Genomic DNA, 19,655 nt, shown 5'->3' on the forward strand with positions numbered 1-19,655 from the left:
TTCCTGGTGATGGTATTGTCACAGTGAATGAGAATAGATGAACACAATTTTATAAATCTGGTAGCACTGAGAGCACACAGTGAAGCCCATGTTGTGTAACTCCCATCTCCAGTGTCCCTGAGCACAGACTAGCATTGTGCACAATTCCCACTCACAGACTTGGCAAGCAGTCTGAAACATCATCTTCTTCTGTTCTGGCTCCTCAACTTTATCTATGCACCTCCATTTGCTCACAGTGTACCATCACCTGGTCCCATCTTTTCTCTGTGCAGGCCAGAAGCTACACAGTGGTTTTATGGGCATACAGTGGAGGGATTAAGTCAGATCCACTAAACTGCTTACGATTGGATGAGCCTGAGGATTTGAGATTTAGCTTCTGTAGTCAGAATACTTTGCAGTATTTGACATGAGTTCTTCCAGAGAGCTAGATATATTCCTAGAGACAATGGGAATAGGAGTCTCTTTAGGCAGAGGAGGTAAAAATAACATGTACATTCCTGTTATTAAAAATTGAAACGGGGAGAGCAAGACAGCAGAAATCTTGTTGTTAGTATAGTTCCACCTGGGGTAAGGATTTATTTTAGAGCATAATATTTTACTTGTGTCGAATACATATTTGTGGAAGAACATGCTTTTTGTGTGTGTGTGTGTGTGTGTGTGTGTAATGTATCTATAGCCTGTATCCCATTTCCCTTTCATGCCACTGAGCAAATGAAAAAAGCTGGGGAAGGCATCTTGACACAGTGGTTTCATTCCGATGTTGTATTGCAGGTATGGCCTCGCATGTGCAAGTTTTCTCTCCTCATACCCTTCAGTCAAGTGCCTTCTGTAGCGTGAAGAAACTGAAAGTGGAGCCGAGTTCGAACTGGGATATGACTGGGTACGGCACACACAGCAAAGTCTACAACCAGGGCAAGAACGTGCAGTCCTCCCAAGCAGCCGCCGCAGCAGCCGTCAACGCCTCCCTCCAGATCCCCAATCCGAGCATCCCTTACGAGCAGACCATCATCTTCCCAGCAAGCACGGGGCACATCGTGGTTACATCTGCCAACAGCACTTCTGGTGTGGTTGCAGTGTCTGGGCAAACACTGGGCGGGCCACACAACCTGATGCGTCGCAGCACTGTGAGCCTTCTGGACACCTACCAAAAATGTGGACTTAAGCGCAAGAGTGAGGAGATTGAGAACACAAGCAGCGTGCAGATTATCGAGGAGCATCCACCAATGATTCAGAACAATGCCAGTGGGGCCACTGTAGCCACCGCCACCACCTCCACGGCCACTTCCAAAAACAGTGGCTCCAACAGTGAAGGGGATTACCAGCTGGTGCAACATGAGGTGCTCTGTTCCATGACCAACACATACGAAGTGTTAGAGTTTCTTGGCCGTGGAACCTTCGGACAAGTAGTCAAATGCTGGAAACGTGGCACTAACGAGATTGTGGCTATCAAGATCCTAAAAAACCACCCTTCTTATGCCCGGCAAGGCCAGATTGAAGTGAGCATCCTGGCTCGGTTGAGCACGGAAAGCGCGGATGACTACAACTTTGTCCGTGCTTATGAATGCTTTCAGCACAAGAATCACACATGCTTGGTATTTGAAATGTTGGAGCAGAACCTCTATGATTTCTTAAAACAAAATAAATTCAGTCCCTTGCCCCTTAAGTACATTCGACCGATTCTCCAGCAGGTAGCAACTGCCCTAATGAAGCTGAAAAGCCTGGGACTGATTCATGCTGACCTCAAACCAGAGAACATCATGCTGGTAGACCCATCCCGACAGCCATATAGGGTCAAGGTCATAGACTTTGGTTCAGCTAGCCATGTGTCTAAGGCTGTGTGTTCTACTTACCTTCAATCCAGATACTACAGGTAAGAGACTGGGCTCATGTAACACTACAATACAGGAGAAGTATTTTACCTAAGGGAATTTTCTTACATTCATTTAAATGAATGAGAGTCATCCCTTAATTCGAAACAGAGATGGCTCTTAGAATGACTTGCTGATGATAAGAAAAAATTATGTCCTAACGCCTCTCTTGGAGTTTACTTTCATTGAAAACCATTGCAAGTTCGTAAATAATCATAAATTGTTGCAAAAATAGAGTTTGCCAGTTACAGTTTAGAAAGTCTTTCACTTCTATCAGTTTGTTCTCGCTGGAATTGTTTCCAGAAGAGGGGATGTACACATTTCCATTACAAGCCAATGGATATAGGTTCTTGGTTTCAGAACTACTTCAACCTAAACAGTCAATCCATACCTCAAAAGTGTTTTCCAGTCAGTACTCATATATGAAACCAGGGACTTAACAAGTGTAAGGTTGGCCCACAGGAAAATTGTATGGATGCAGAAGATGATTTGTCAAGGATTAGTTTTCACACAGGCTCTGAGTCAGTGGGAGTCTTCTGGCTAGCCTCTTGTCAGCTCTCCTCCAGGCAAGTATTGTCAGTGATTTGGTGTTGGAGTGAGGACCTGTTGTCTGTTGATTCCCACTCACAGTGCTTTGTTATGTGCTAGGCTGGAGCTGTGACCTCAGCACAGGTGTGCCTGAAGCGAAATGTGTGAATCAGGTATATCCCTCTTCAGCCTGTTGAACAGTTTCATCAGAGCAGCCTCTTTTCATAACCTCTGGCAGGGCATCCTCACACTCTGTCTTGACTCCAAGACACAAAGTCTCTCTTGTAGATGTTCTCAGACCCTCTCTTTGGTACCACTCAGCTTGATTCAGCATCGTAGGGACCGAGAAAGGCAGTTCTATTGCTGCTTCAGGGGTGGGGGAAATAGAGAAGAGCGTGAAGGGAATTTGTGTTTAGATAACAGCTGAATTTAGAAATGTTGAGACCACATTTTTGTCATTGTACTTCTGTGAAACAGGGGCAAAGAGAGAAAATCCGATCCTCCTTCATGATGGATTTAATGAAAATCAGTCCTGGCACCATCTACAGTTCATCGGATGGGTTACAAAAAAAACAGGGTAGTTGATATGTTTGTAAATAGAGAAGAAATCTGTCTTATACATGGTGAGGACTGGGCTTGAAAAACCAACATGAGTTGGTAACAGACCCTTTTCCTACTTCATTAATTTCACAGTGGCAAAGCCTGCCTCAACTCTGAGCTTGGAGAGGGTTAATTTTCACAGGAACAGGAACTTTGACAGTGTAGCACTGCAGCAGCTGATCTTTATCTGCTTGTCCTTTGCTCTGAAGGAGGCCAGGAAAAAATGCCCAGCCCTAGTTTATACCTTACAAGGGGCTTAAATAAGATATTCTACCTGATGACAGTCCCATCCTCCAGGAGAGACATGTTTCTGTGGTAAATATGCAAAAGCTTTTAGAGTTGCAATTACCTGACAGACTAGGGAAAAAAAAAAAAAAAAAAAAAAAAAAAAAGGAAGATAATACAGGCATTTTGTTGTTGAGTTACCTGTGATTCTGTGTGAGCAGCCTAGGTCCCTTGCCGAAAGACAGAAGGGGCAGCCAAAATGAAATATGTGACAGAAAGCAGAAATGAAAGGGAAAAATGGTTCATTCTCAGTGACAAACAAGGAATATTTTGTGGCAGTCACCAGGGAGGAAAAGGCTTAGTAAAGTTTGCTTTTTATATTTTAAATGTTATCCTGCCCAGTCTGAAGTTGGAGCTTGATAGATAGTAAGTTCTGTCTGTCTAATTTCTCCCCTGTTTTCCATGCCCGAATTGGTGGGAGGAGGGGAAAAGGGGCAGCAGCTCACCAGAAAAAAAAAAAAAAAAATCTCATTGGGTTGAATTACATCAGCAGGGGGCTGCTGATTAAGCTAAATTCAAGTCATGAGGAAAATTTATGTTCTTCTTCATTTTCTGATGGGGAAAGTACAGCACAGAGTAAAGACCCCTTCCACTCTAAAATGAAAGAACTTTCATGCTAGGGGAAACACTGGGCTTTATAAAGATTTCATGTGTCTTCCATTTAATTTACACTTGTTCTGCTTGCTAGAGTGTAAAAGACAAGGGGATGACTTCAAGAAATGGCACATTTAAGTTGTATGTGAAGGAAAAGCTTCCTCAGACTGGTGAAACCTCTCAGGCTCTAAGCAGTCATGCTCAAGGAGTGACAGAAGCCCTGTGCCCCATGCATTTAAGGAAAGATGAAGCAGAGCACAGGGAACTATAAAGCAGAGGCTGGATCTCAGCTGGAGGCTTTTTATCATGGACTTTTGCAAGCAAATTCCTAAGCTGTCTCCATATATTATTAACAGCTTGCTTTTTCTTTTTCCTATCACTACTTTTGAGAATGTGATGGCCAAATCCTTTGAAGGATTGAAAGGTGTGTGGGATCCTGCTCCTTCTCAGAGCAATGTAAGGCCATTCCTCTTCCATTCCTTCCTTCAAGAGGAATGATAGGTCCATTTTCTTATCCCAAACATGGAAGACAAAGTGTCTTTAAACAAACTGTGCTTTTTCTTGACCTGAACCTGCATAACCCAGCACAAACCAAGAGAATTCCACGGCTGCTTGCAGACTTTCCATGGGTGATTTCACATTGCTGCTGTGTAACATGCTCTGAAGATGAACGGGGTCCCTTGGGCCAGTTTCTTTGGTGGAAAGAATGGTGGGCAGACTTGCTCTTGTGCTGCTGACACTGCTCAGGGACGCTCCCTTGCTGGAACCCCCAAACCCAGAACTATTTCTGTCCCACCAGGGATGTTTCTAAGCAAATGCGCTCTGCAAGGATGCAAATGGTATTGAGGTGACAGAGTGGATGAAAAATATCAAAAATGGGATCAAAATGTCTTTAGTCCAGCAGAATTTAGCTCCCAACCCTCTTAAGAAAATACAGCTTCCTCCAAGCTAGATCTGCTGCCACAAGTGGTACTCAGGAGATCTTTCTCCTGTGCTCCTGAATGTAGGGAGCCCGTGGGAGGCAGAACATGACAGCCTAAGGTGGGCTTTGCAGGAACTGCCCTGCTGCCAAGAATCCCTCTCTGGGAGGGCAGTGCTGTTGTGTCTCCAGTGCCTGCTGCAGGCCTCGAGAGAAGGGAATGAGCCCCAGCAGGGTCACACCATGGGCCCTGCCTGACATGACAAAGAACATCACAACCACAGTCTGTGGTCAGAGTTATCTTCTAAAAGGGGGGATGCTTTGAAGAGGATCATCCTCCTTCTGCCCACCCAACTTCAGCCTGTGGTGCAAAACTTGCTGTGGTACAAAGTGTTTCTCTCATGGCATCCTTAGCCAGTGTGTGTAGGACCTCACTGGTAGCCATCCAAACATCCCTTGCTTAAGGGGCCCCAGCCTGTCCCCCTGTCACCATAGTCCTTCATCTTGTCCCTTACCATCAGCTGCATCAACCTGGGCCTGATCACTGACCCATCAGGGAGGTTTATGGTGATGCAGCCATGGTCTGGAGGTGCCTGAAGGAAAAGGTGAGGAGCTGAAGCTGATGATAGAGGGCTGCTCTGCCCAGCTCAGAGTTCAGGAGCAGGGCTCTGCACTTGGCAGTTTTAGCCAGACATGCTTAAGTTAGAAATGAAGCCCTGTTCACAGAGTAATGGATCAAAAAGCTGTGATAGCCTCTGCCTCACAGTGTATCTTCCTGGGATTTTATTGTAGTTCTTTTCCTTTTCATGTGGCAGTTGGAAGGGGGGATCATTGAGGCAGATTCTGTGATCTCCCTTTGCGGAGGGTCAGAGGAATGAATGACCAGAGAGATCCCTTCTATGTTGATCAGCTATGTATGAACAGCTTCCCATATCCTGGGAAATACAGGGCTCAGGCTGCAACAGATTGCCCGTTTGTTAGAGCCCCCATTCATGCACCCAGGTGGAAGAGGGGGTACAGCCCTCTGGGAAGCTGGGGTGGCTGGGGTGGTAGAGGGAGAGTTGAGGTCGTCACTTGTTGGAACAAGAGCACTTCTCTCATGGGGTGGCAATGTGAGGGTGTTCCGAGCAGTTGGGCTGCTCATAGGAGCACTACCAGTTTTGTTACCTTGCCCTCTTGGCCTTTCTTTGCTGTTCAGCTGAAACAGCTGCTGTGTTGGCACCTCGGGGATGACAGTGTTCTGCTAATTAATGGTGTAATCACCTTATGAGAATTTAGTCTTTCAGAATTTGCAAAATATTGCACATACAAAATAGCCACTGTCATCCCTTCACTATTAGTGAATAAATTCAGGTTTGGTTCCTTGTTTTCAAAAGGCTTTTGGTATGTGGCTTGTCTGGCTTGGGTTGAGATGTCTGCTTTGTAGGTAAGTGGCCTTTGATGAAATGTTTGGATAACAGAGAATGAAGCTGAGTACCAGTTTGAAGAGGTGTTTATCAGTCTGGTTTCAGACACTGCAAGAAAATATGCATGCATAAAGGCTGCGTGCATGTTCTCAACCACCCCTAAGGAGTGTGCAGTGAGGCTGTGTGCAGGCGTGGCTCCTGACTGCCTCTGCACACTCAGCTGGGTGAGAGCAGGTCCTGAGGGATGCAGGGGACTAAACTGGATCACTCTTGCCGCACATGGACATTGTGCCATGACAGGTATTGGTCTTTCAGCCATGCTGACAGGAAGCCAAAGCAAGGTAGAATTCTGAGCAAAGTCACTATCTGTTCCCTATTGTGTGACTCACAAATGTGTCATTCCGGTCAAAACTGCCCTTTAAATAGGCAGTTGTAATGACACAGGGATGGGCTGTGCTTTTTTGTTTGCTCACTGAATTGGCTTCTGCCATGTCCTTGTATAACACTTATGTTTCAATGCACTTGTATTTCAAAATCTTCTGCTATTCTGGACTTGCAAAAACATCTCTATCTCAGATTTGACTGTGTTTGCAGCTGTGGGAGCCACATTGTTCTGTCAGTCTGTTTCACTCCTACCTGCAATGTTCAATGCTTTACTGACTCTGCCTCTCCAAGGTAAAGAGAGGATAGGTTGAGGAGGAAAGTTTCTTGTGGGGACTGGAGTGAAACCATGACGTTCATTGCTGAAGTCTAAGCTCGGTTTCACTTGGTGACAATCACGCCTGGTAGGACTGCAGGCTTGCAAAACTTGCAATACATTGCAGAAGACTTTGTGAAGGAAAGCAAACTTCAAGCTACACTATTTTAAGCAGTTGTTAATTTCTTTCCCAAGGACTTTGGAATTTGAAGTTGTTTTTTTCAGAATCAAAATTCAGCAGGAGTTTTTTTTTTCAAAATCAACATCAGGATTAATTGAATCTCAGCTTTATTGTACCCAGACTACCAAGTCTTGGAAAGCAAAAGACATTTAGCTGAAAGCTTTTGGCTTTGACCCACCTTTGGGATGGTCAGGCCAAGTTGGATTTTGGTTTTACAGAACTCAAGCAATGATAGTTCTTTGCTAAGTGTGTAAATTACCTCAGAGAAGAGATGGCAAACCAACATTGTTCTCATGGTGCATCCACCAGGAGATTCACTGTGCCTGTACTCCCTACCTGGGGTCTAATTTAAAACAGAAAAACCTGTATTTCAGCCTAAACAATCTCCTCAGACTGGACACTCCCTAGTGTTTTCTCTGCTGAAGCCTTCTTACTATTTCCCTAAGTATTTTTTATTTTGCTCTGAGCAGACAGGCCAGCTCCTCCTTTATCTTCTCAAAGCTGGTGATGTGCCCCTTTCCCTGTGCCACCACAGCACCTTCCTTCCCAGCTCCAGCTCGTGATGCTGGCCCTGCTCCAAGAGAAGCCCTGCATCCCTGTGTGGAGTCAAAAAGGCTGTCTGTTACAGGAGGGCTCTGCTTATTTATTAACCAAGGGGGTAAAATACATCCAGTTATGTGCCTCTGAGCCCAAGAAGATTTGTAAGAAAGGTCTGATTGCAGGGAATCTGACAGGGAGTCTTTCCCCAGCAAAGAGAAGGCTTTGGTAGGACAAGGAAGGGAGAAGTCCCATGCTCTTTCCTTTTACCTCATCCACGTCCAAGAGGTGGAAAATCAAATATCACAATTGAATGCTGAGCCAATTCCTTCAGTCCCCTCTCCTCTCTCTGGAAATAGCTCCAGTATGGCAAAGATGGGGCACTAACAGTAATTACTCCTGCAGATCTCAGTTTTGTCTTGGTGTCTGAAAAGGAAGGAGCCTGTGTGTCCACAGGCAGGGATCAGTTCATTGAGGGTGTTTTGGATCAGAGATGTGTGTATGAGCAGCAGCCAGAAGCAGGTACCAGGGCTGGAAGCACTGCTCTTCCATCAACTGGTGCTACCCCTTAGGTGTTGTTTGTTGAGCAAACAACACTTGGGGATAAAAAGGTAAATGTAATTTTCCCAAGGCTGCTGTGGCTTTCAAACTCATCAGTGATCCCCACAAAGGGAAAGGAAGTCCTCTGGATGTAAGCAGCCCCATTCACCCTCAGGGGCACTGCCCACAACCCCAGCAGTGCTGTGCAGGCAGGGAACAGAAGCAGGAGCAGAGCCACAGTGATGTGGCTGCTGACCAGGGCTCAGTGTCAACCACCAGCTCTGACACAGGTCCTGCCCAAACTGGGGTAACTCATCTCATCCTTCTCCACGTCACCTCCAGAGGGACATGATTTTAAAACTCTGCTCCCCTTTCCCTCTCCCCCTCTAGTACATAACTTGCCCATTTAAGCAAACCTTCCCTCTGTGGCCATTTGCACCACTCAGTGCCATGTAGTTCCACAGCCAGGGCTGACCTCCCCAAAAGCAAAACCTTACAGTTTGGAAACAAACAACACTTCAAATGGGTAGAAGAAGTTCCCATGTGCTTTCTTTCAGGGCATGCAGAGAGGAGGCAGTGTGCAAATACACTTCTTATCAGTCCTTGTACTACCACCTGAAGTCATCTGGGAACTCCAAAATGAACATCACAAACCTCCTTTTAAACCCCGCAGTCCTAAACTAATCCCTACCTTCTTTATACTTGCTCTCAGAGTAGTTTCAGTAACATTGTGAGGATCAGGGAGTGGCTTGGAAGTCACACTTTCCTCACTTGTAGGTTGGCTACAGGTGTTGGGTTTATGGGTTTTTGGGTGGTTTTTTTTTTCTTTCTTTCTTCTTCTGCTACTGTTTTTTTCTCAAACCACCAAAACAAGCCTGTCACAGGATTTCCTGCTGTCTGTTTTCTTCTCTTAAGCTTTATAAGCATAGTAAGTCCTGTTAAGGTAGCAGCCTGGTGAAATTATGTGAAAAATCAAGGTCACTCTTGTATTTACTGTATCAGGGCGAGCCTGAAACAGGTACAAATAGCCAGGTTGTTTCACTTGAAAAGAATTATTTACCTACAAGAAATCAAAACCCTCCTATTGCAGCTATTGGCTGTAGCACTTCAGTCTGTCTCTGTAGTACATAAAAGACACACAGGTTTTTGGTAAAGGTACCTGTGCTCAGCTTGGGGGCTGGGATGTAATGAAGCTCAGTATGGTGACACGCAGCTGCAGCCACAGTGTGAGTGAAGGTACAACTGACAGGGCTACAAAGAGCCAGCTGCAATCAGAGCTGCCTGTTTGTGGTGTATGAAAAGCACAAAGTTTGGTCTCTGCTCCTAGCTGCTTACTTCAGTGGTTTTGTGTTTGCCCTCCATTCTCTCCTCCCACTCAAGTCACTTCCTCACCAAGTGCAAAGGAAGCAGAGCAGGGAGAGGGTGCTTTTCTTTTCAGCTCCAAAGACAAAATAGCAGCAGCAGCTGATAGGAGCAGTGGTGTGGGCCCACAGATGTTACTCCAGCAATAGGTGACCAGTGAAGGAGAGAGCACTGCAGTCACACTTATTCACTAGTAGCATTTTCTATGTCTTCTTGCGTTTACTTCAATGTGTATTTGGGTCAGGGTAGTAGCTGACCAAGGGCAGAGGTGGCTGCTGAGAAGCAAAATGAGGTGAGGGGCTGTTGGGATGAGATCACTGCTCCAAGTGTAAAAATAAAAGAATTATGAGCAGTGAGATTCCTCATCCTCTCCCAAGTATGAAAAAGCATTAGCAACACAGTTTGCACAGGATTTCAGAGATACTTTACTCAAGTACCGTGTATTTAAATCCAATCAGGTTTTTACCTCCTCCTGTACATTTGCTCAGTGCAGGCAAGAGATGTAAATGTAACATGGGGGAAGCTTACTGTGGATGTCTGTACATTCATTAGGTTCACAAGTCTTAGGCCCCAGCACAGCGGTACTGGAAAGCTATATTACATTGAAGAGCATTTTCTGGTTAGAAAGTATTTCTGCTCTGCTGCTTATTAGAGATGAGGTTAGAAAAGTGACTGGTGTTGGTTTATAAATGAATGAATAATTACCAGAAGAGAAAAATTACCTGAAGATGCGACAATTAATATAGGGTTATACATTCCCCAGCTTCAGACCCCTGAATGTCATTACTCCAGTCCCCAGTTTCTGTCTTCTCAAACCATTTGCTGCACTGATGCTTCAAATTAGCCTAAGCTCATGTAAAGGCATCTTATTTTCAGGTGGGGGCTCAGTACCTACCTCCTTCTCCAGGCCATGCTGGGGAAAAGGAGTAACTTTCAAGCAGCTGACATTGGTTATCTTGCTTGAAAAATACTAATCTTGTGGCCTGACTTAAGCTGAGTTGTAGCCACAGCTGTTACCTGTTTAAGAAGGAAGGTCAAGGAAATGTCCTTTGCCTTTTAGGACAGATCACATAAGAATTGTTCTGTGGTGCTTTACAAGAAAAAAAAATGCAGAAGAGAGGCATCCATACAAGTATGTATATATATGTGTATATATATATATATATATATATATATACATACACACACACACTGTGAGAGATTACAGTTCTAAGAGGAAGAAGTAAAAAGGGAGTGGCCCTAGGAGCTGAGAGAGGGGAAGGGCAGAGGAGGAATCCCCTGACTAACCATGGTTACCTGGAAGTTGCTGTTTCCCTTACAAGGAAAGATGTGGGATGAAAGAAGATGAAGTTTCACCCTACTTGCTGTTTGGAGATTTCAAAGCCAGAGATAGTCAATTTCCAAACAGGAGAGCATCCCTTTCCTGCCACCAGCTGGAACTTAATCTGTGAATCTCTGAATGGCAACTTGACCTTTTCTTTTTGCTCATTGAAGGACAAAGGTAATTGCAGACATTGTTTTATCTGCACAGACATGAGTCATTTGGCTTTACCTTTAATTTTTGTTTTACCTTTATTTTGCCTTTGTGACTGTGTGGGACAGTACTTGGGTGGACATCCAGGTTCTATCCCTGCTTCTGCTGGTCTGCATTAGCCAGAGAGTAGCAGACTTCTACCCATTACCAAATCTAGTGTTTGTCTCCAAAAGCTTCTGCTCAGGAAGAGAGGCAGGGTAGATGTGGGGGAATTGACTTGAATCTAGCTGAAGTGACTCTGAATTGAAAATTCTGCAGTTTAAAGAGTAGGGTTAACTCCTTGTCATTATTTTGTTTTTTGTCAACCACTGCCATTTGTAGCTGATTTGAAGCAGAAGTTCTCAAAAGTAAGTATAATACCCCAGGCCTGATAAGACATGAAAAGTGTCGAAAGTTTTATACTGTCATCACTGAATTTCTACCTTTGTGAGAGGCTTGGGGCAGTTTTCAGATAACTCTAGTGACTTACACAGCTTTAAGAAGGCCACCAGCTGAAGCCTTTTGAGGATAAGGAGTATTGTGTGTTCTAGCAGCTGATGCTTGTGCTCACATAGAAGCAGACAGGAGACATTAGCAGTGTTTCCGTTGGCATCAGGAGGAGCTGCACTTAGTGTTTTAACTGCACATAGGATGGTTGGATGGCTTGTAATACTGCTGGGCAACACCATCTTTTCTGCCTGTACACTCCAGTCTAGATGGAGGTGTCTGTACCATTTACCTTGTGGTGTTTTCCTGCAATGCTCTGCTTGCTGAAGCAGGGCTGTGTTTACAGCACCTTGTGCACAAAGATTTTTGTGGCTGAGGCCCTTAAACAAAAGGGTAATGGGGTACAAGAGTGCACAAGACAATGAGGGGTAGCACGCATGCTAATGTGACAGCTGGCATACAGAAGGAAAGCTGATGGCCTTTTTTGGATTCACCAGGGTAAGAATTTGTGTTTCCAATAGTTGCTTCCATGCAGAGCTTTGCACTCAAAGTCGGGGAAGGAGAATCTGATGAGTTAAGAAAAGTTTCAATATATTTAGTTTTACAAGTGTTTTACTTGTCAGTGGGAGGCTGCAAAAAGAGAATAGTCATTGAAGAGGAAAATGGAGTATTTCTTTGATGCTCACAAAAGTATTAAGAGGGACAGATAAAATCTAAAATATAAACAGGTTCAGCTGAGGCTAGATGAATTTCCTGGTTACTGTGCTAAAAGTTAATGATGAAATATTGGCAGTTGATTTCAGTAGGTAAAAGGAAGTAATGGTGAGGGCCTGTACCAGAAATAAAAGCTTATCTACGTGATCTCATTTCCATATTGTCAAAAATACAGCTCATGTTGTTGTTAGCCTGTTAAATTAATGGACTGGATTCTGAAGGGCTGCATGAGCACAGGCAAGAGCAGGAGGTAGTCATATTGCTGTTTCTGGAAATGTTTTTCTGGAAGTTCATTTGATAACATATCTCCCCTTGGCAGGTGCATGAGGGAGCAGGGAAGAGAATGGTGCTGTGGGCTGGATTTCACTTAACAATGCCAATATGGGTGCAGGGATATAGTGGCTCCAAATGTATTCCTTTGTAAGGAGGTCAAAGTACAGCTTGATGTGTAAGATATATAATGAGGGACAGAAAGAAAGGCATGTTAACTGTGTTGGAAGATAACATTCTGTCTTTTGAATGGATTCTTGTTATTTTTGCTGATGTTACTTTCAGCAAAAAAAATTATGTTGAAATTATTCTTTCTTCTCCATTGTTTGGCTCTTGTTCTCAGCTTTGTTATGGCCACAAAGAGAGGATAAAAATGGATTGGCACAAAGTTGAGTTTCCTGTATCATTTAGAGTTATGTTTTCAGCCCTTAGCACTTTGGTAGGGTCTGTTCTTCATTTTGAAAATAGCAATAAAAGAGCAGAGAACATAAGAAAACACAATTCTATTTTTTTTTTCTAATGAAATTGTCAGTGCTAGCCTGAACTCTGCCTCTGATCTGTATGAAGTCTCTGAACTGTGCCATTGGAAGAAAGCAGATCCAAAAGGAGAGATAAAATATCCATGTGCCTGGCTACTTTAGAAGGTAGTAAAAAGCTCCCGACGTCTTGCTTGTTTTTAATCTCTATGTTTATGTCTACATAAATCCTTTAGGAATTAACTTTAAACATTTACATTGGATTTAGAGAATTACCTTCCAGCATCAATACCTATGATCCAGCAAGAGTAACTAAGATTAAGTTTATGTGAATGGCCCTCTTGGCTTTCAGAGGCATGGGTAATGTTAAAGCATGTGTTGAATTGCTGCTCAAATGGGAAATGGTAGTGATGAGCATGAAGCGTTGCAGTGGATTTGCTGTTTGTGTGTGGTTGTTGGAGGTATTGGGTTTGCATGGGAAGATAGCTCATGTCTTGGGAAAAGGATGTGCCTGCAGTGTGTGGCAGCTAAGCATCAAGACACAGCTGACAGCCCCCACCCTGGGCCACTTTGGTGGGGAGCTGCTGTTGAGTGGCCCTTGAACAAACCCAAGCCTTCAGCCCCCTCCTCTGAGACGGGAGGAATTGCCAGCTGCTTTTCCAGCAGCTCTAGAAGTGATGCAGTGTCTGCCCCATGTAAGTTGTCAGGATCTTTTCCTAGCACCTTGATGCCCATCTCAGGCTCTGAAGAGCAGCCAAAGCAAAAGCTAGAGAGAGAAAAATAGCAGCAAACCCAGGATATGAGAGGCTGGTTCAGATGAAAACGGAGGATGGCAAAGGTCAGAGTTCTCTAGATGACCAACAGAGCCAGACGGATCACTCCTTGGAGTCCTAGCCTGTGGTTTGCTCTTACATGGGATTGTGAGAGGTTCATTTCCAGTCCGAGGTGTGTGCTTTGGAGCAGCTGTTGAGTTCTAGCTCCTAGACACACTCACAGCTTTTATCTTAGCCTGGGGCTACAGGATCTGATTACTGCCCACAAAATGACATTTGAAGTTGTGTAAGAATCCTGCGCGCAGGATATAACTCTAGTCACTGCTTTTGTAAGGGGGCTGTCACAGCAGCGCAGTGACAGTGCAGAAAGCAGAGCACACTGCTTGGTTTTCTGCAGAAAATGTCCCTGACTTGCTGTATCACATGGATCAAATTGCAGGGCAAGGGAGGGGATGGTTGCAAACTTTGAGGTTTCTAGAGCCACATGTATGCTCAAGTATCTCATGAAGTGAAATGGCCACTTCCATGGTATTTCCTCCACACTTTCACTTTTTGAGGGATCCACATGGCAGGGTTTTTCCTTCCCCTCCAGGAATGGTGCATTTGCTTGATCCCACGTTGCCTTGCCTGGCATTTTGGAGCTGTGCCACACTATAGTATTTGCTGCTGTCGTGGTGCTGGTCAGCAGCCCGGCCAGGCGCTGGGCTGCATTTCTGCACAACGCTTTGAAACGTCTGCCCTGCTCTGACCGTGCATACCTGCGTGCCTCACAGTGAGCCAGGGTTCCTGCATGCCCACGTGGTGGCCAGAGAGCTGGCAAGTAGCTGGCATTGGCACAGCCCCCGTGGCAGCCAGAGGGGAGCAGGAAGCCTGGCAGCAAGGGCAGGAGGCTGCTGTGGCTACAGCCTGAGCTTGCTTTGCTTGAAGCTGGCACAAGATTTTCCAAAGTGGCCTTGACTGACCAGGAGCTTAAAAGCTTTCTTATCTGTGGAGAGTGCCACAGGCTGGTGGCAGCCCATAATTAATAAAGATACTAACCCTCCTTATGCAACCAGGGGATGTCTGACAGTGTTACTAGGTAGTTGCTCAACAACAAGGCGTGTTACAACTAACCAGCTGGGACCAATTATGAAAGCCTCACTAATGCTAGCAAGCACTTGCCTGTTGGCATTGTTGGGCTGAAGTTGAAGAGATGAATGACTGCTGTGCAGCACACGGTCGGGCTCGTGGTGTGCAGCTGAAGCACACCCAGCACATCGAGCACGGAGTGCCTCTGCTCTGGGATGTGTTTTCTGGGCACGGATGAGCCTCAGTGCCCAGCACTGTCTGTTGCCTGTGCTCCCAGATGCAGGATGAGGAGGCATCCCCAGGGCTGCAGCACCATCTCCCTCCCCATCCGCAGCTTCTCCCACCCCCTTGCTGCTGCAGCAGCACTGACATGTGCCCAGTACCTCCTCAGCTGCTTGCTACGGGTAGGAAAAGGGGAGGGAGGGAAGCGGGGGCTCCTACTTAAGGCTGCCTCATGAATTTTTAGTCACTACATGAAGATTTCAAGAGTGTGCAAATAAAACATAAAATGAAGCAAAATACTAAGTGGCACTGCATAAAAGGAGAAGAAAAAAACCCAAAACACTGAATCATTGTCCAAAAGGTGCAGCCATTAGAGAATAATAATAGTTTTTGTGTGCAGTGCAGCTGGGGCCACAGTTGCAGAAGGAAGATCCTCGGTGACCTGTGTGATGGCTCTGTTTGTTTAATGTGCTAAAACAAAGAACTGAAAATCAGACAGGGTCCTTGCAGATAGTCGCAGGGCTTCTCTCTCAGTTCCTGTGTCTGTGCCCTCTTTCGCTCTGTGTGTGTGTATGTGTGTCTTCATGCTCCAAATGCAACTAATCACAGCTCCATGCTCTAGGATGCTTTCCGTTGTGCATCCCTTGTCACTGTGCCCGGACACTCCCTGGTTGTTGACTTGCTGTTTTTTTAATTTAGAAACTACAACAAATAATAAAAGTCAAATGGTTACTATTCAGTTGTCTGGTTTTGTAATACTCTGTCCTTCAGAGCGAGCTCAGTGTAATGACATTATTCCCACCCCTCCATCCTGACTTCAGTCTTTTTCTATCCATTTAGCAAATGCTGCAGTTTGCTCTGTTTTTAATGGGTGGGAATCAATGTGGCTTTTTAAAATTGGATTCTCTCTGCCTGCACAAACAAAATCAATGGGGTTATTGAGCATGTGCAGGTCTGTGTGAACGGGAGCAAGCCAGCGGGGTTTGCCACCTCAGCGAGGCTGGGGCAAAGCCTGTCGTTCACACAGGGAGGATCACACTTTATTTCTCTGTCATTTTGGTAAAGGCTGATGAGCAGCTTGGTACTGTTTAGAAAGTAAAGCCTAGGGTGTACTTTCCACCAGGTTAATAAGAGTTTTGAAGCAGTCAGTGCAAGGCTGTTAAAATGGGCTAAAACCAGACTAGTTTGAGTGCCTGTAGGAGGTTTGAAGATCCCAGTGAAATGAAGTTTAATCCAAAGCATGCTTTATTTCAGTATAACTTTACAATTGGTTTTGCCATATATTTTGGGGTTCTCCAGCCTGATTGGACCTTTGCTCTCAGAAATGAGTTTCAGGCAAAATAGGGATTTGCTTCCTTCTGGCTAAGTATGTATATATAAACAAACAGGATGGGAAATTTATGTTTCTATGTCTGTCTTTTCTGGTAGACTGAGCGTACTAATATTGAGCTGATGTGGGAAAGTTGACTGCCAGGAGTTGGTCATGGCCTTGGGAGATAGAGGGAAGGGAAGACTCCAGATGGATGGTATTGTTTTGGGGTTTTTATATTTACTACTGTTTCAGATACGATCTTCAGATCTAACAGTATCAGGATTTTATTGCATGATGTGGAAGGAATGGGTTCTACTAGCATGTTGGCGTGGACACTGAAGTGTCATCCATAAGATCATGAGGCTGTAGTAAATGATTTGTGGGATTGCAGGAACTGGTAATGTGGAGAACATTTTCAATTAAAACTCAGCTATGGAGGGTAGATCTCAATCCATGCCACCAGTGTTGTCCTGACTGTGCAGAGCACCCCACAACAGCGTGTATATTTGTCTCCCAGGGGATAGAGTGATACTGCTGTCTCTGTGAGATGGAACAGAGCAGTCTTCCTGCTGCAGCCAGTTCCAGACACTACTGGCACAGGTTGGGTTCAAACTGATGACTTCAGTTGTGTGTGAAAGACTCCAGAACCTTTTATCAACCTGCAGGGCCATTCAGTCATCTCACATAAACGCACATGCCAATGCTTGTTTTGAACGCTGCTTTGTTGGGAGCACAGCGAGCTCAGTGTTTTTAGTGAGAGCAGAAATTTCTGGCTGTATGACAGAATGGGTTTTCTAATGCTCCTGGCAGCTGAGGAGCTCTGGGTCCTGAGCAGGAAGGGTGGCAAGAAGGGACCTTTTCCTACTGACAGCACAACCAAAAGTGTTTGTTCAGTGCTCTATGTTTCTAAGATGAAATAAGAGTTCATTTTAAAATTCTGGAATAGTGATGAGTTGAAAGGAAGATTTTGTGTCTAATGTCTTCATATCTCCACAAAAAGGAGGAAAACTTAAACTGGTGTCTGGTTCCTGACAGCGACTTCTGCTGGGGTGACAACCCTGGGATTTGTTCAGTGAAATCCTCTGACTTTGCTTTTCCTGACCCACTTCTAATTTCTTGATTGTTTTTTGTTTTAAATACTGTAAATCCCTGTCACTCCTGGATTTCACTTGTAAATGAAGCGGATGGGGGGGGCATGTTTCTAAGAAAACAAGGAAATTAATCTTCTCCGTCTGTTCTCTGTTTGAGTGAGGATTTCTTTATGGCCATCCTTTAATTGTGTGATTGTGAGTGGCCTGGACAAATGAGACAGTTTAAGTATCCTGCGCTCAGTATAGCTCATCCACGCATACATTATGAAGTACACAGAGCAGCCATAAATGATGCAGGACTCGTTTCTCAGTGCAGGGCTGGCTGCGTGCGTGTGTGTACTGGTGGACCCCTTTTTCACTGTGCAAATACAGCTCTATCCATGCAAGAAACTTGGTGATCATTAAATATCGTTTAAAAGAAGCTAAAAATATATCTTTATTGGCTTATTTTCTTTCCACAGACAACAAAGATCCTACTTAATTATTTTCAAATTTTGGCAGGAGTGGGGTTTTCTGCAGCTTTGCAAATCAGTGCAAGAAGCTTCCCTTGGCTGAAATGTGTTCAGCAAAGGGTCAAGTCATATAGCAATTTTTTAACCACCTAATTTCCACATGCAGTGTTATTTTTAATCAATACAGCGTGGTTTTTTTCCATATGTGCTGATTAACTCTGCAAACAACTTGGTGTATTCTAGAATGTGACAGGATGTGCTTTTTCCTCTTCCTTTGTGAAGTCCCTAGGACAGATAGGTAATTTTTATTGTGGAGAGGCCTCTGTTAACTATGAAAGGAAGAAGATTCTTGTGCTGCTTCTCTCCAGTGACAGCGTTGTGCTCTGCTGGGAGGGCTGGACAATGTTTAGACCTGGGCAGAGACTTCCAAATGTCCAAGTAGGAGTTCTTCTCCTTCCCAGGCACTCCTGCTGTTCAGGGTTCTCTGTGTGCTAGTACAGGAATGAGTGAAATATATCGGTCAGTCTGTGTGGAGGGGAAAAAATAACAACAGATTCTTTTGTATTTCGGTCTGGGAATTATTGGGTTGGAGCCTTTTTGATTAGAAACTTAATTAAAATGAAAAGCTAAGCTTCTTTGATGAATCCACATCTGAGAATTAAAAAAAAAAAAAAGAGTAGTATTGACTGTAAGAGCCATCAAATAATAGTAATAATAATGTTTAGTCTTCTCTAACTTGTTTTGATGTGAATAAGTGATCTCATATAAGGCTAATCAGAATGTGAATTCACTCCAAAATCCCACTTCATCAAATTTTCTATGAAAAAAAGAACCCCAACAATAACAACCCTATCTTTTTCTTCCCTTCTAATTGCAAACCTTCCACTATGAATGAAATTAGGTAAATGAAATTTTGGGGTTGGCTTTATTGTAGCATTTTTGGTAGCTGAAAAACCAATCCAGTTTTACTTTATCAAAAGGATAACGTTTGCCTTTTTTTTTTTACAAAGCAAACCAAACCCTTATCCTCTTACTATCCTCCAGACTGTATGCTTAAACACTCTTCAACATTCTTCATTTTTTAAATTTTAATTTTTTTTTTTTGCAGTGGAGTAAAAATAATAAGCTGCAGTCTGAAATAGAATTGTTGCTCTTCAACTTCTCAAAGCAGTAAGGGAAAATAGATCACACAGCGAGTTTTAAAAATCAGCCAGTGTGTGGGATATGCTACACTGAACCTCTTTTCAGAAAAGAACTGGATTGCAGCCTTTAGGAACTGTGTTTACTGTAAGAGAAACTGAATTTAGACCAAGCAAAGAATGTGGGAAGCACCAGCTTGGTACTGCTGTGATGGCTGTAAAGCAAAAAATTAGAAAAAAAAAAAAAAAAAAAAAAAGGGAAAAAAAGCACAGCCAAAACAGGGATTTTCCACCATGTGGAGAAATTACTGGAAATGTCTGAAAACCATTTGTTCTGGGAAGGTGCATGTCATAGTCATTTCTGCTCTCCAACAATCCAGCAAAGGGTTAAAAGTTTGAGCGAGAATTGATTGGGGAGAATACTCTGCCACAATGCTAAAGACTCATTTATTGGGAGAGCGTTATGCTGCTTACTGTAATTGCAAGAAATTAAAAGAAAGCAAATTAGCTGGGAGCTTTTCAGAAGTCTTCCTCCTTTTGCTGACGTTAATGAGATTTTCCCCGTACCAAAGCTGCATTAATAACTTCTGCTGCGTGGCTTCTGTAAAAGCCGCCGCTTACAAAATGAAACAAACCCGGTGTGACAGCGAGCTGGGCAGCA

At 44.1% G+C, this 19,655-nt stretch overlaps 1 protein-coding gene across 4 annotated transcripts in view; it reads left to right on the forward strand.

The window, feature by feature from the left end:
- Window positions 1–19,655, forward strand: part of HIPK2 (homeodomain interacting protein kinase 2) — a 127,089-nt gene that overhangs the window by 40,719 nt on the left and 66,715 nt on the right. For all 4 annotated transcript variants that reach the window (XM_030263229.4, XM_030263231.4, XM_004175918.6 and 1 more), the window contains exon 2: window positions 772–1,870. In XM_030263229.4, the coding sequence (XP_030119089.4) occupies window positions 772–1,870 (1,099 nt within the window). The remainder of the gene's footprint in view (window positions 1–771; window positions 1,871–19,655) is intronic.

Source organism: Taeniopygia guttata, chromosome 1A (genome assembly GCF_048771995.1).
Source record: "Taeniopygia guttata chromosome 1A, bTaeGut7.mat, whole genome shotgun sequence".
In the NCBI taxonomy this organism is placed as follows: Eukaryota; Metazoa; Chordata; class Aves; order Passeriformes; family Estrildidae; genus Taeniopygia; species Taeniopygia guttata.